Here is a 14540-nt window from a genome sequence, read left to right as displayed (position 1 = left end):
CAGTTAAGGTGCTCGGGCTGAGTTCTTAGTCCGTTTCTCTGTGAGGGGGTTTTTCTCAGGAGAGTGAAAAAGTCATTCACTACGCACGTGAAGTAAACTTGATATTAAGATTCAACAGCTTGACCTACCTTGAAAATCTCTACCCTGACAATTTAGCACAATAAACGGTTTTCTGTTGGAGCAATAAAAATGAAAGCAGGGTTGGAATTTATTATTAGTATTATTATTAGCATTATTAGTATTAGTAAAATCTGTTACCGAAGCTGTACAAGTTGTCATTGAAAATACAATATCTAAATTAACTAAAATTAAAAATACTGTAAAAACAAACAAATACACTAATAATTAAATAAACAGAAAAGTAAATAAACTGAAGTATAATTTGAATACAAAGAGTTGGAGTTAGTGTAATATAGTCAATTGTGGGACAACATATGAAAGGTATCAGTGAAAGATGAAAGCAGGGTTGGACTTTAAAATGCAGTTATTTGCCTGAAAAAAAAAAACTGTTAAATCAACACATAAATCTTTGTTCTAAAAATTCAACAAGAATGAAAATCAGTAGAAAACCGGTGGGGTTCTATGAGGGGATGGAGGGATATAAAAAGAAGGAATTGGTAAATATGTTGATTGATTAACACAGGAACAGTTTGTGAAATGCAAGGAGTTCCAGAATCAAGTAAACACTGGGGGTTAGTGACTCATTATATAAACAATAGCTTGTTCCTCCAAATAGAGTAGTAGTGTGTCGATAACGTGTTAAATGAAAGCTGTGACATTTTAAAAGTACAGGATTTGGATTCCAAATTAGTCCTGAAGGGAGCAGCAGAGAGCCATATTCCGTGTTCCTTTCGACCAGTGTTTTTCACAGTCTGTCCGCATTTTGGCTCTATCCCAGATGCCAACGTTCCTGACCCAAGCCATTAAATACAGTCCTTCTAGGACTTGGTTAAAGCAAACATGGGTACTGGGTGATGGACCTGGAGTGTGGGCAGTAGTAGCTCAGTGCTGACGGTATGTGACTATTTGAAGTTTGCCAGTTCAAGCCCCACTGCTGGGTAATTGAGAAAGATCCTTAATTCTCAACCGATCGCGTTGTGTTCATTCAGAGTTGTAAGTCGCTTTGGATAAAAGCTTCAGGTAAGTGTTGAAAAATGCATCTGTGCATTTTTATTGTGCGGGTCCCCCTTACACACACACATACACACACATACATACATACATACCCATGCTGTTCAAACATTTAATCACTGTCCACTATTAAGGTTTCAATATTTTTACTGTGCTGCCTCGAAAACTGATCATATACTATGCAGAGAATGTATTAAACGTAATTCAGATTAAAGCTGCCATCCCATTGTAAGACCTAAACCGGCAAAACAGATCAACAGCAACAGAAAAAGGGATACGGGGCAAAAATCTAGATCTAACGTGAGGTTAACAGCAAACGACGCCTCGGTAACACGTTTCCTTAATCATAAATGTGTATCACCGTTTACGGGATATATGGTGTTTCTGCGTTTTGTCCTCATTTGCATATGATTCATAGTAGAGCTCCGCTACGCAAAAATACCGCCTGAACCTGCTGATGGCGAAATGTGCCAATAAGAAGCCGATGTGGATAGAATGCAAAATTCGCACCCATTTAATACATTGATGGCTTATGCATTTATTTAAAAGTCACATTTTTGGTCTTTAAACCGCAATTTGCACGAAGAGGAAGCTGACGTGCTTGAATATCACGAGATATTTTCCATAATAAATGCAAATGTAGGTGTTAGAGAGAAAGAAACTCGAAACAGAGTTACACTGAGAGATGCAATTTTGCTGCTCTGTTATGATTCAGAAGTACTGAAATCGTCAGTAATCAGCATCACTACGCTGTTAAATAATATTCTGTTAAAGAAAAGAAAATGGAAGAAAAACGCAAAAGGAGGATAAAAACATAATCTACAGTAAACAGAATAATGGCAAGTCTCCAGACACAAATATATTATTCATATCAGAGTACCTGCTCAAGATCCAGTATATCTATACATATAAATAATATTAAAAACCACTTTAAGACATGTTTTGAGGATTGGTCCTCATATAGTTTAGATTCTCATGAATAAGTACTGGATCAGTTTGAAACACTATAAGCACATAGGCAGCTATGACTCCTCTCACATTAACTTGTAGGTCATGGACCCTGCTAGATTTCTGAGGGCGTGTCGATGCATTTATAAAGTGACCATATGGCACTCATGTTTAGCATTTGGTACATTGTTGCCTGCTACCTTGTCTATCGGTGACAAAGATGGCAAATGAAGAGAGTCTTGGAAAGGGTTAAACCTGCAGAATGAGATTAATGCATGAGGTTGTGGAATATCATAATGAGATTAATGCATGAGGTTGTGGAATATCATAATGAGATTAAAGCATGAGGTTGTGGAATATCATAATGAGATTAATGCATGAGGTTGTGGAATATCATAATGAGATTAAAGCATGAGGTTGTGGAATATCATAATGAGATTAATGCATGAGGTTGTGGAATATCATAATGAGATTAAAGCATGAGGTTGTGGAATATCATAATGAGATTAATGCATGAGGTTGTGGAATATCATAATGAGATTAAAGCATGAGGTTGTGGAATATCATAATGAGATTACTGCATGAGGTTGTGGAATATCATAATGAGATTAAAGCATGAGGTTGTGGAATATCATAATGAGATTAATGCATGAGGTTGTGGAATATCATAATGAGATTAATGCATGAAGTTGTGGAATATCATAATGAGATTAAAGCATGAGATTGTGGAATATCATAATGAGATTAAAGCATGAGGTTGTGGAACATCATAATGATATTCATGCATGAGGTTGTGGAATATCTGAACTTCTCCTAAGCATATTTTCATTATTAAATATCTTGTGTTTTGAATGTCTTTTGATTTAACTTTTGAAATGAAATTTAATACAGATATTAAACTATATGCACTACGTTTTATGGACCTGTGGAAGTTTACTTTCCGCATTTGTTGAAAATATGTAAAGAGACAAATGAACACATGAGACAAGGGATGGATGTGTTCAAGATATGATGATTCATGCAGATTAACAAATCATGACCTTTGACAGTCTGTCTTTGATCTTTTATATTCGTGCTCTAAGAACAGAGATAGATGACAGGTTGTGTGCATTTGCAGTTCATGTTAGTTCAGTTATTCCAAATGTTTTGGGAATGTTGTGTGGTCCCCACCTGTAGTCTCCACCTGATTTCTCATTAAAATCAAATATACAAATGCATTAGTATAATGGCAGGCAGAACAATAACATAAATAACATACTTCTCATGTACGCCTGACATTTATTGTACCATTGCATGAAACCATAAGTTCCAGAAAATCTTGTAAAGTTGCTACCACCTGTGCTGCAAGTTTTTTTTTTAATTAATCTCTCTCTCTCTCATTCTCACTCTCTCTCTCTCACTCACTCAAATCCATTCAGTTCAATTAAGATCTGCATTATTAGTATTAATAAAATCTGTTACCGAAGCTGTATAAATTGTCATTGAAAATACAATCTCTAAATTTACTAAAATTAAAAACAATGTAAAAACAAATACATTAATAATTAAATAAACAGAAAAATAAATAAACTGAAGTATCATTTGAATACAAAGGGTTGGAGTTAGTGTAATATAGTCAATTTCATCAATACATATGAAAGTATCGATGAAAGATTTGTACCCCAAAAAAGACAAAAATAGAAGACTTTGAACATAAAATAAATTAATCTAATATAAAATCAACAGTAAAGGTGGATGTAAAGATTAATGAACACATATGGAGGTTAGTCTAGCACTACAGGGATTAGATGCACTAATATGAGTTACACAATTCCTATTATCTGATGGCAGTTATAAACTGTCCTGCTAAACCTAAATCATTTCAGAGTTTTGTCCTAGTAAGATCTTAATTTTTTCAAATCAGCCTGGTTTTTCTGCATTCTGACCAGGTCATGATGACTGATTCTGTACTTATTTAAATTTGCATATTTTTATTATCTTTAATTTAATTAATTATTCTGATCATTTGTACTGATGCTAAATTACTTCATAACATTTCAGTTTAGTTTGATGTTTAATCTCGTGCTCCCAGTAGTGGGTATGATTTAACTTATTGTTTTAACTTATTATTGTTTTCTTCTTGTTTTAATACAGTGGACTGACTTTAACTGCTTTCTGTTTTTTCTTGGTGGCCATAAACGGACCAGGGTTGGGTTCGTGGCTCATGGATGCTTTGCGAGGTTGGTAGGCTACATCCGAGGATGAAGACGTGATACCAAAACTCAAAAAATCTGCTAAGATCTGCTCGACTGGTAACATTTAAGAAACCTTCAGGAAACGTCTTCACATGTAGGATTTCTTGGCAAAATTCAAAATGAAATAATTAAACTGGCAATGTTTTGCCAATTTCGATCTTATTTTTTCGATAATTCTAGCCACTAGTTCTCGCTGCTGTGCGAGACATGATAATATTTCTAAATGAACTGTATTCACTGTAATTTGGGTTTGTTTTGGAAAATCGTTATTTTTGATACACATCTGGCGTTTTTTCAGAAGCCTAGTGATCGCACCACATGCACAACCGCGATAATGCCTTGCCACTGTTTTTCGATAGGCAAATGCGCAAGTCAGCTATGTTGGGTCCTCCCAAAAAGGAGCGAAAGAACTACAGAGGGAAGAGGCCTGTCATCAGTAAATATAGACAAGATAATTTGAGGAATTTTAAGAAACGACAAAACAGCCATTATAAGTATTATATTGGATTCAGTGTTAACTGTTTTCCAAACTCGGAGCCATGATACTTTTGGAAATTAACAACCGGATCATAGAGGAGACACTGAGTCTGAAATTTGAAAGTGCATCCACTGGGTGAGATATTATTCCAGCCCTACACGCATGAGTTTGTCAAATAATATCTGCGATTTGAGTGTTCTGGCTTTTGTTGGTGTCCTTTTGCATGGTCGTCCTCTCAAACCGCTTAAATGCCCATTTCCCCAGACCTTCGAGGCTACCCAAAGCTACCCAGAACCTGCTCAGGAAGCAGTCGCACAAGACACGTTTTCTCACACCCGCTTTAATTTAACCTAAAATCACAGAATTCTTATTGTTGGCAAAGCAAGTGAGTAAAGAAGTGTGCAGTGGTCACTTTACTAGCTAGCCGGCACTAAATCAGCTTGCTTAGGTTAGCTAGCTAGCTAATAAATGAGCTCTAGACGATGACTAACACTGTAAACGTCTCTGATAAGGTGCGTGTGTTGTTGTCATGGAGGAAACGTTTTCATAAGCGTTACAACGTTTGACAGCACACGTCACTAAGATTTAAGTAATGTTCCTTTCTACTACTCTGAACATTCAGAGAACATGCGGTAGTAGGGGCGCAGTGGTTAAGGTACTTGACTTGTAATCAGAAGGTCGCTGGTTCAAGTCCCACCACTACCAACCTGTCACTGTTGGGCCCCTGAGCAAGAGCCTTTATGCTCAATTGCTCAAGTTGTACTCAGTCATAATTGTAAGTCGCTGTAAATGTAAATTCTGAGAATGTACTGAGCCCATATCGAGAGCATTGTGTCCTGGCATGCCTTAGTAACCTGGAGCGGCTTTGCCCAGAGTGTCTGCACATTGAGGCATAATAACCTGTTTGCAACACTTAAGAAACATCTCTTCCGTGTACATGGAACGGATGTTTACTGTTCAGTGTATTGTTTAAACCCCTGCTTGTAGTTGTTTGTCTTTGCTTGCATAGACAGATATTGTATGTTACTAATTTCTACCTACTAATAATTCTCCTCAGTGACTGGTAATGTGGCTTGATTACATTTTTGTTGGTTAATGATGGTATGTATTATTTTTTCCCTTTAGGAATAAACCAGAGGCAGTGGAAGTCACTTTTGCCGGTATGTTCAAATAAGGAGTAAACGAGAACTTGCTGGAGTTAGTAGTAAACTAGAGACTCCTTGTTCTTTACTCACCAGGATCCTAGGTTTTTTTTATTTTCATGGTTAGCATTATTCTTTCATATTAGTAACCTTGTTTGTGTGTAATTACTATATTTAATTTTTCTCCAAAATGTATATAGTAATACTGTTTTTTTTGTTATTGTATTTTTGTGTGTGTGTAGATTTTGATGGCGTGCTCTACCATATCTCAAACCCCAATGGGGACAAAACCAAAGTTATGGTTAGCATCTCTCTCAAATTCTACAAGGAACTTCAGGAACATGGAGCTGATGAGGTGCACACCTGTCGCACGCACACACACCTGTCATACACACTTGTCACACACCTGTCAACACTAAGACTGCACAGAAGTTCCATATTTACACATATTTATACAGTGAGGCATTTTTTATACAGTGCCATAGTGCCCAGGTGATATTGTTTTAAGAAATCTATTTGCATTGAAAAGCAAAGTCTCTCATTTTGAAAGCCCTCATAAAAAAGCTCCCATGAGCTGTTTTATCACAGGAAGTGTTATTATCGGTAAAAGTGTTTGAGGAGTTCAGTAACTCCTACTGACAGAACTAGTGGCTACTGACTAGGTTTCTGAAACCTTGAATCAAAAAAAGGAAGGGTTCTAATTAAAGATTTCATTTGCGTCTGTGTATAGGTTTGTGTATATATGTGTGTGTGTGTATATGTGTGTGTGTGTGTGTGTGTAACACATTCAGAAAGTCTTCAGACAGTTTCCCTTTTTTCACATTTATGTTGTGGCCTTGTGCTAAAATAAAAAAAAAAAAGTGTTACCCATCATTCTATACTCAGTACCCCATAATGACAAAGTGAAAACAGAATTTTAGAAATTATTGCTATTTTATTATAAAGGAAAAAAATTTGGCATGGACATATATATTCAGACCCTTTGCTATGACACTTGAACTATAGCTCTGTGGGCCTCGAATTTCTCTTGATCATGTTTGATATGTTTCTACACCTTGATTGTAGTACACCTGTGTTCAATTCACTTGATTGGACATGATTTGGAAAGACACACACCTGTCTATATAAGGTCTCACAGCTAACAATCTCAGAACAAAAACCAAGCCATGAGAAAGAAAGAGCTGTCTGCAGAGCTCAGAGACAGGATTGTGCAGAGGCACAGATCTGAAGAGGGCTACAAAAACATTTCTGTTGCACTGAAAGTGCCCATGAACACAGTGGCCTCCGTAGTTCTTAAATGGAAGAAGTTTGGAACAAGCAGGACTCTTCTTAGAGCTGGACCACATCACTAAACTAAGTAATCAGGAGAGACAGGCCTTGGTAAGAGAGGTGACCAGGACCTAGTGGTCACTCTGGCTGAGCTCCAAAGATCCTGTGTGCAGAGACTGTGAAAGACTGTGGGAAACAAGATTCTCTGGTCTGGTGATACCAAGGTTGAACTTTTAGGCCTCAATTCTAAGCATCATGTCTGGAGGAAACCAACACCTGCCCGATACCAGGTGCTACCCAACACCGGCCCAACACCATCCCTACCCAATTCCAGGCACAGCTCAACACCTGCCCAATACAAGGAATAGCTCAACACCTACCCAATACCAAGCACTGCCCAACACCATCCCTAACCAATACCAGGCACTGCCCAACACCTGCAGAACACCATCCCTACCCAATACCAAGCACTACCCAACACCATGGCATCATGCTGTGTGGGTGTTGTTCAGTGACTGGAACAGGGAGATTGGTCAGGGTTGAGAGAAAGCTGAATGGAGCAAAGTACAGAGATATTCTTAATGAAAACCTGATCCAGAGCACTTGGGACCTCAGACTGGGAAGGTTCACCTTCCAACAAGACCCTAAGCACACAGCCAAGACAGCACAGGAGTGCACAGGAGTGTTTTAGGGACAACTCTGTGAGAGCCCAGACTTGAACCCAGTCGAACATGTCTGGAGAGACCTGAAAGTGGCTGTCCACCAGTGGTGCCCATGCAACCTGTCGGATCTTGAGGGGATCTGCAGAGAAGAATGGCACAAAATCCCCAAATCCAGGTGTGTAATCCAGCATACCCAAGAAGGCTGGAAGATGTAATCTGAGTAAAGGGTCTGAACACTCAAGTCAGTGCAATATTTTAGTTTTTCCTTTGCAATAAATTCTGTTTCCACTTTGTCATTATGAGGTATTCATTGCAGAATGATGCGGGGGGGGACTTCAAGACTTTCCAAATGCCCCGTATATGTGTGCGTGTGCATGGCCAGTGGTGTGACCTAAAGATCTCGCCTAATTCTTTCAACTGAACCTTATCGGTGTCTTCGGCAGACACATGACGAGGGCATCAAACACATCGAGTTGTCATTCAAGTATGCTTGGGGTTGTTTTCTTTTCATAGAATCACATGTAAAAACAATGTGAGGCATTTGGGTCCAGATCAGAAGATGTGAAATTGAAAGTCATTATGATTAGGCACACATAACAATGACTGAGGTTTATATATTTTACCTCTCCTTCCTGAAATACCTAGCTAATTATCAAATGCTATTTCACTTTTTATATCGAAAGTGCATTGTGGTGTAACCAAAAAAAACAGTTTTCTAACTCCTGTCTGTCACTAAAAGTCAGATATGCCTTTCTTCTTTTTTTTTTTTTAAAGCTCTTGAAACGGGTTTATGGAAACTTCCTTGTGCCACCAGAATCAGGTATGTTATTGGCTTTATCTGGCTTTGCTCCAGCTGGGGGCCAAAGCTTATTAAATCTGCAAACTGAAAACATATGTCCTCACCATGACGTTTGGTGTGTGTAGTTTCAGATGTTCTCACCATGGTATACGGGGTGTGTGTGGTTTCATCATGCTACGGTCTCCTCTAACTCTTTCTCTGCGCCCCTCTCCCAGGCCTAGACAATTGGACATTGGTTTTGTTGTTTTTGATGTCGCCTGTGTTCCAGGCTACAACGTGTCCCTGTTGTTTGACCTGGAATCACTTCCTGCGAATAAAGAGGAGGTCGTTCACCAGGCCGGAATGCTGAAGAGGAATTGCTTTGCCTCAGTCTTCGAGAAGTACTTCAAGTTCCAGGAAGAAGGCAAGGATGGCGAGAAGAGGGCTGTGGTCCACTACCGTGACGACGAATCCATGTAGGCTCCTCGTTCAGCTTGCGTCGTCAAAGTAAAAGTCTTGTGAAAAGCAGTCATATACTTTCTGCAGTTGGTAGTTTAAAAAATACCTTATATATACCAACTTTCTGTCTATTGTTTTTTTTCTAAGTCTTTTTTTTATTATGAAGTGTAAGAGATGTCTAGGATCCTGAGTAAAAGCACATACATGTCAGCCAGGCTGCGTTCACACGGCTGGTAAAAATGGTCCAAATCCATATCTTCTGTTCACGTGTGATGCAGATAACGTTTTCTGTGTGAAGGAGCAAAAAAACACACCGAGTCTGACCTTTTCGCTTCCGATTTGGGACACCTTTGATATGCGGTGCTAAAATCCGATACATAGCCGATGTTTGGCTAGTGCGTCTGGGTCTGAAGAGCCAGGTCTGAGTCTAAATTCTTGGCTTTTTACATCATTCCAACTCGACGATCATCACAACAGACGCATCCGTGTGTCCCTATCCAGTGAGGCAGCTGCCATAACTCCACAGGGAGCTGTGATTGGCCCTTCTCTGTCTCCTCACCCTCATTATGTTGTGATGAATTCACAGCCTGCCTCATTCATGCGAGCATTAGGCTAACGGTTGCCGTGGTTGCCTAAAGTTCTGAAAAAATGAATGCGTCATGTGAAGTTCTCTTCCGCTGCACGCACAGGTCAGTACCGTTGCATGATCTAATCAGACTAATGCTGGATACAGGCCCCATTTAAAAGATGGCATGAACCACCAAACCAAAAAAAAACTGATTTGGGCAGTAAGATGGGTTTGGGCCACTTCAACCTGCAGTGTGAATGTAGCCACAGAGACCTTTTTAAAATTCTCTGTGAAGTGTCACTCATGGTCCTGGAGTCCTTTAGATTAGCAGGACTGCACCCTTTAGTTTAGCGTTTGTTGTTCAGTTAGAGAGTCAATTTAATCACATTTAGGTAGTACAGTCAGTCCAATTAAAGGGTAAAATTTGCAAATTCGATTCGAGGTGTCAACACCCAGCAGTCCAGTGGCTTGTTGGGCTCCAATAGGAACGTTAGGTGTTTGTTTTGCAGGTATTTGGAGGCAAAGAAAGACAGAGTGACTGTGGTGTTCAGCACGGTTTTCAAGGACGACGATGATGTCATTATTGGGAAAGTATTTATGCAGGTGAGGATGGGTTCCTCTTATTTTTAGAACCTTTTGAATAATCCATTGTGGCGGCGATTTACACAGCATGGAGCATGTGCCCAGACAGGGGTTTGAACCCCAGTCCCCCACAGAGCAGCTGGCAGGACTTACAAACACAAGGCACTCATTTGCTTTTTAGCGTGTGTCTAATCCTCCTCCGTGTAATGTGCCCTTGTTGTAACGGCCCTCTGTTGTAGGAGTTTAAGGAGGGCCGGCGGGCGAGTCACACAGCGCCCCAGGTGCTGTTCAGCCACACGGAGCCACCGCTGGAGCTGAAGGACACGGACGCTGCAGTTGGAGACAACATCGGCTACATCACCTTCGGTTTGTGCACCACCTGCCTCTGTCTGTTGGGCGCCGGCCAACCTAGCACGCACACCTGCGATGGCCTACTAACCGCACCCTCCAAAAAATAAGAAACCAAACATCGCTGGGAATGAAGTGGCATTCTGTGTTGGATGGCATCTTGTCATTTTGTTCTTTCCTTGTGCACCTTCTGAGGAACTTGTCTGTGAACTTCCCTGGATGCTTAACTATGTTGTGTGGGGTTTTTTTGTTTTTGTTTTTTGTTTTTTGTTTTGCTTTGTTTTTTTTGTTTTGTTTTTTTTGTTTTTTTTATGTTGCTTATGCTGTTGTAGTCGATTACATGTTGGTCACAGTTTTTGCAGTGGAAGTTCTGTAATATTACGCTTGCCCTATTTTGACCTTCTTTTGTTTTTGTTTGTTTGCTTGTTTGTTTGTTTGTTTACTCCCCCAGTCCTCTTCCCCCGTCACACCAGTGCCAGCGCCCGGGACAACACCATCAACCTCATCCACACGTTCAGGGACTACCTGCACTACCACATCAAGTGCTCCAAGGTGATATGTGGATCAGACATAAATCATGCTTCACACTTCTTTAACTCTGGAAAAGGAATAGCAGTGGCTTGCTTTGTGCGATAAATGAATAGGCAGAGTTTGTGTGTGCGAGGCACTTTAGTTGTTGCGTTGTTTGTGTTTTGCATTGGTGATGTGTGTGGGTGAATCATTTTGTAGTAGTGTGTTATGTGAGAATGAGATATAGAGATGGCTGGTGACCATGCTGTCCATAATACTGTGTCAGGAGTTTAGATCTGCTCCTGATATGGCCTGTTGAAAACCCCACCCTTGCTCCACCTGTTGAAAACCCCGCCCCTGCTCCACCTGTTGAAAACCCTGCCCCTGCTCCACCTGTTGAAAACCCCAAGCCTGCTTCATTTGTGTTTGCAGGCTTATATCCATACACGCATGAGGGCCAAGACCTCCGACTTCTTGAAGGTGCTCAACAGGGCGCGTCCCGATGCCGAGAAGAAGGAGATGAAGACCATCTCGTAAGTCTAACTCCCTGCCTACAACCCCGTAAGACGTCCAGCCATGGTAAACCGCACGTGACCAGCGGGGCAGAGTGATTTTCTGCATATCCTGTGCACCTCTTCTGCTGCCATGTGAGCTGAAGTGCACGGTGTGGAATTAGAACTGACGTTCTGCACTGTAAACTTATTTCAAATCCAGTGTCCTGGAGAACAGAGCCAAAGCTCTGTTTCCTCCATGTTCTGGTCTCTTCACACCTCCTCACAGCTCCAGCCAGTGGAGATGGCCACTCATGCATGGTTGTAGTAACCAGTGTCTCTTGGCAAGCTTGTGTGATATCATCATTTCTAGCTTTTCTGCGGCTGGTTTTCAGCCTATGACTATGGAAAGCCCCAGTACAACTAGAGGAGCTTCACAGGTTTAGGATTTAACCGAACAGTTGCCTCAGTTCAGTAAGTGATGTGAGAAGTTGCCGATGGAAGTCAAATGGACACGGTGGGAGACCATGCTAAGGGAATCAGCACGAGCTCATGTATAGGGCAGTGGTAGCTCAGTGGTTAAGGGTTAGTAATCAGATGGTTGCCAGTTCAATTACACTGCTGCCAAGTTGCTACTGTTGGACCCCTGAGCAATACCCTTAACTCTCAATTGCAAAAGTTGTACTACATCATAATTGGAAGTCGCTTTAGATAAAAGTGCCAGCAAAATGCTAGCGGCTGCGGCCATGCGATCTTATCTGATTCTTCAGAAACCGTTTTTATTTAGCAGGTTATCATTGCGTAATGATTGATGCATGCCAACAAAGTCGTTTAGCATTTCAGATCTTAACAGCCTACATCTTTGGCCACCATACCAGGATGACAGCCAGTTTTTAGTATCTGTATGTACAGAGCAGAGCAAAATGCCCTGCATCTCTGTGGTCACAGTGACTGATCGCAAGGGTGGGTTCCCTCACAACACAACCTGCTGTTGTGATGGCAGTGGCCCTACTTTGTTGCTAAACTGTCCTTGTTGCTAAGCTGCTAAAGCCCCCCCTCCGCATGAACCCAGTCACTTCCTTTGGGACCTGATGTTGATTGTATGCCCTGAGATCAAGGCGAGCTGCATTATCTCCTCCATATCTCCAGACAGGTAGGGGTAGCACAGTGCACACACACCCGGCACCCCTTAGAGGGCTACGCGATTGCTTATTGCTTTGATAAGCCGAGATTCCCCTTTTTGAAGCAGGAGGATTCCACCCTCAACAGATTGCTTTGTTTCAGAAAGCTTTCGGTTTTCATTCCTCTGATTTATACCTGTAGAACTTTTTCACATAGGTGAAATACTTAAAAAATTATATCCTTGCCTTCTCACAAGCTTACACACACCCAAAAAGCTGCTTTGTTTGTCTCCACCTTTTTGGAAGTCCTGCTGCAAACTTTTTGTTGCCTGGGTGTCAATGCTCTGACCACCAACTGGCATTGACCCTGTACCCTGTACTGTTCTATAGGGGCAAGACCTTCTCCCGTTAAAGCACAGTCGCTCCACGCCTTCTCCTGACTGCTCCTAACCGCTCCTGACCGCCCCTCTGGAACCAGGCCAGGCTGGCCCAATGGCCTGGAACAAAAAGCCATCTCGCTCTCCTCATTGAATTCTTTAGTTGTTTTCCTTTTTTAATAAATGTATGCTTCATAAACAAGTCGTTTCAAAAAGGCATTCCTTGCTTGGAACATATCAAAGCATATATTACAAACATACATTTATTGATATATCTGTATATCAGAGCATATATTAAAAACAGTTTTTAAAAAAACTATCTTATTAAAACATAAATATATGGATATATCATCACCCTATATGTCTATATGTGTATAAAATGAAAGTTTTGATACAATATCTTTTGTTCTGCATGTTTGTTAATCGTTTTGCTTTTGTACTGGATTCGAAAACGCCTTCCTTGCTCTGTGCTCTTCCCTCCTGTCTCTCCCCGTTTATCTTTTGATGTTGTTCCTGCCAATGGTGGTGAAACATAATGGTTGAAACTCCTTAGAAAGTGGTCTGTATGTAACATTTCTAAAGTCTAAACATTCTTATAAATGTTAAAGTATCAGCATTCAATCTGGTGTGTTTTTCTTGCCAAGGTAACAGTTGGTCAGTAAGTAGTGTGACCAGGTGTGGATGAGTGGCATATAATTAGCCCTATTTAAGATTGTAAACATGGCTGGTCACGCATGTATGCTTCTGTCTGAATTCCAAGGAAAATATCAGTTTGTTCATGTGTAAAATGTTATGGGTTCGTTTTTTTTTTTTTAACCCCACACCAAATACCTTCACTCGGCTGGCATCCGTCTTAACATTCTGCGTATCACCTCTCTGGGTTTATAAGCAACTTGGAGCGATTGCACGTGACTGCCACTCAAGGTCACTGCTTTTGAGGTGATTATCTTTCAGTGTATCATATGTCTTCTAATCATGAATGGTGAGAAATATTTGCAGTTGGGTCTTTTGACTAGTCTGGATCTCCTGTAAACCATGAAGTGTTCATGCTGAGTAAACTTGCTAACTTAATAAAATTCAATGCGATATTTCCTGTCAGTGGACACCTATTAACTTTTTACATGTGAAATTTGGCCTTACAAAATGTGCTTACTACAAAGATAATCCTATAACCCTGCAGAATCTGATATTTTTCCTTATGTTCCCATTGACATGACACTTATTTCTCCTTTAGATGTACTATCAACAGGGATATCTGCAATTTTTTTAACTCAATTTTTTTAACTCAATTTTTGACCTGACTTAAAGATATATACTGTTGGTCTTCTGTCCTACCAACGTTCCCTGTTCATTTGGATGTGTGTATGCAACAGAGTACTGAATGTTATCCTCACCCAGAACCTGCTCCATGATTACAATCCAGCATGTTCACCAGCAACAGC

At 40.4% G+C, this 14540-nt stretch overlaps 1 protein-coding gene across 2 annotated transcripts; it reads left to right on the top strand.

Annotated features, from left to right (window-relative positions):
• The first annotated feature begins 4688 nt into the window (after nucleotides 1–4688).
• On the top strand, nucleotides 4689–14186 carry LOC113583705 (actin-related protein 2/3 complex subunit 2-A). Of its 2 annotated transcripts, none has more exons than XM_081710407.1 (10): nucleotides 4689–4926; nucleotides 5917–5951; nucleotides 6176–6288; nucleotides 8639–8684; nucleotides 8983–9118; nucleotides 10179–10272; nucleotides 10491–10617; nucleotides 11051–11151; nucleotides 11542–11642; nucleotides 13112–14186. In XM_081710407.1, the coding sequence occupies exons 1-10, from the start codon at nucleotides 4853–4855 to the stop codon at nucleotides 13131–13133; spliced, it is 849 nt and encodes a 282-aa protein (XP_081566533.1). In that variant the 5' UTR covers nucleotides 4689–4852; the 3' UTR covers nucleotides 13134–14186. The 2 variants fall into 2 exon arrangements, with proteins under 2 accessions (XP_081566533.1, XP_026875976.1); XM_027020175.3 differs by having other exon boundaries at nucleotides 4690–4926; nucleotides 8932–9118.
• Nucleotides 14187–14540: the final 354 nt, after the last annotated feature.

Source organism: Electrophorus electricus, chromosome 3, assembly GCF_041902795.1.
Source record: "Electrophorus electricus isolate QZ-2024a chromosome 3, ASM4190279v1, whole genome shotgun sequence".
Lineage (NCBI taxonomy): Eukaryota > Metazoa > Chordata > Actinopteri > Gymnotiformes > Gymnotidae > Electrophorus > Electrophorus electricus.
The sequence above is the reverse complement of the archived record's forward strand: the minus strand, read 5'-3'. Positions and strand labels throughout refer to the sequence as shown.

Coding starts and splice junctions, on each gene's coding strand:
- LOC113583705 (XM_027020175.3), top strand. CDS start 4,853: ATGATACTTTTGGAAATTAACAACCGGATCATAGAGGAGACACTGAGT. Junction 6,289..8,638: donor AGGAACATGGAGCTGATGAG/GTGCACACCTGT, acceptor TTTTTTTTAAAG/CTCTTGAAACGGGTTTATGG. Junction 8,685..8,931: donor CCTTGTGCCACCAGAATCAG/GTATGTTATTGG, acceptor CCTGTGTTCCAG/GCTACAACGTGTCCCTGTTG.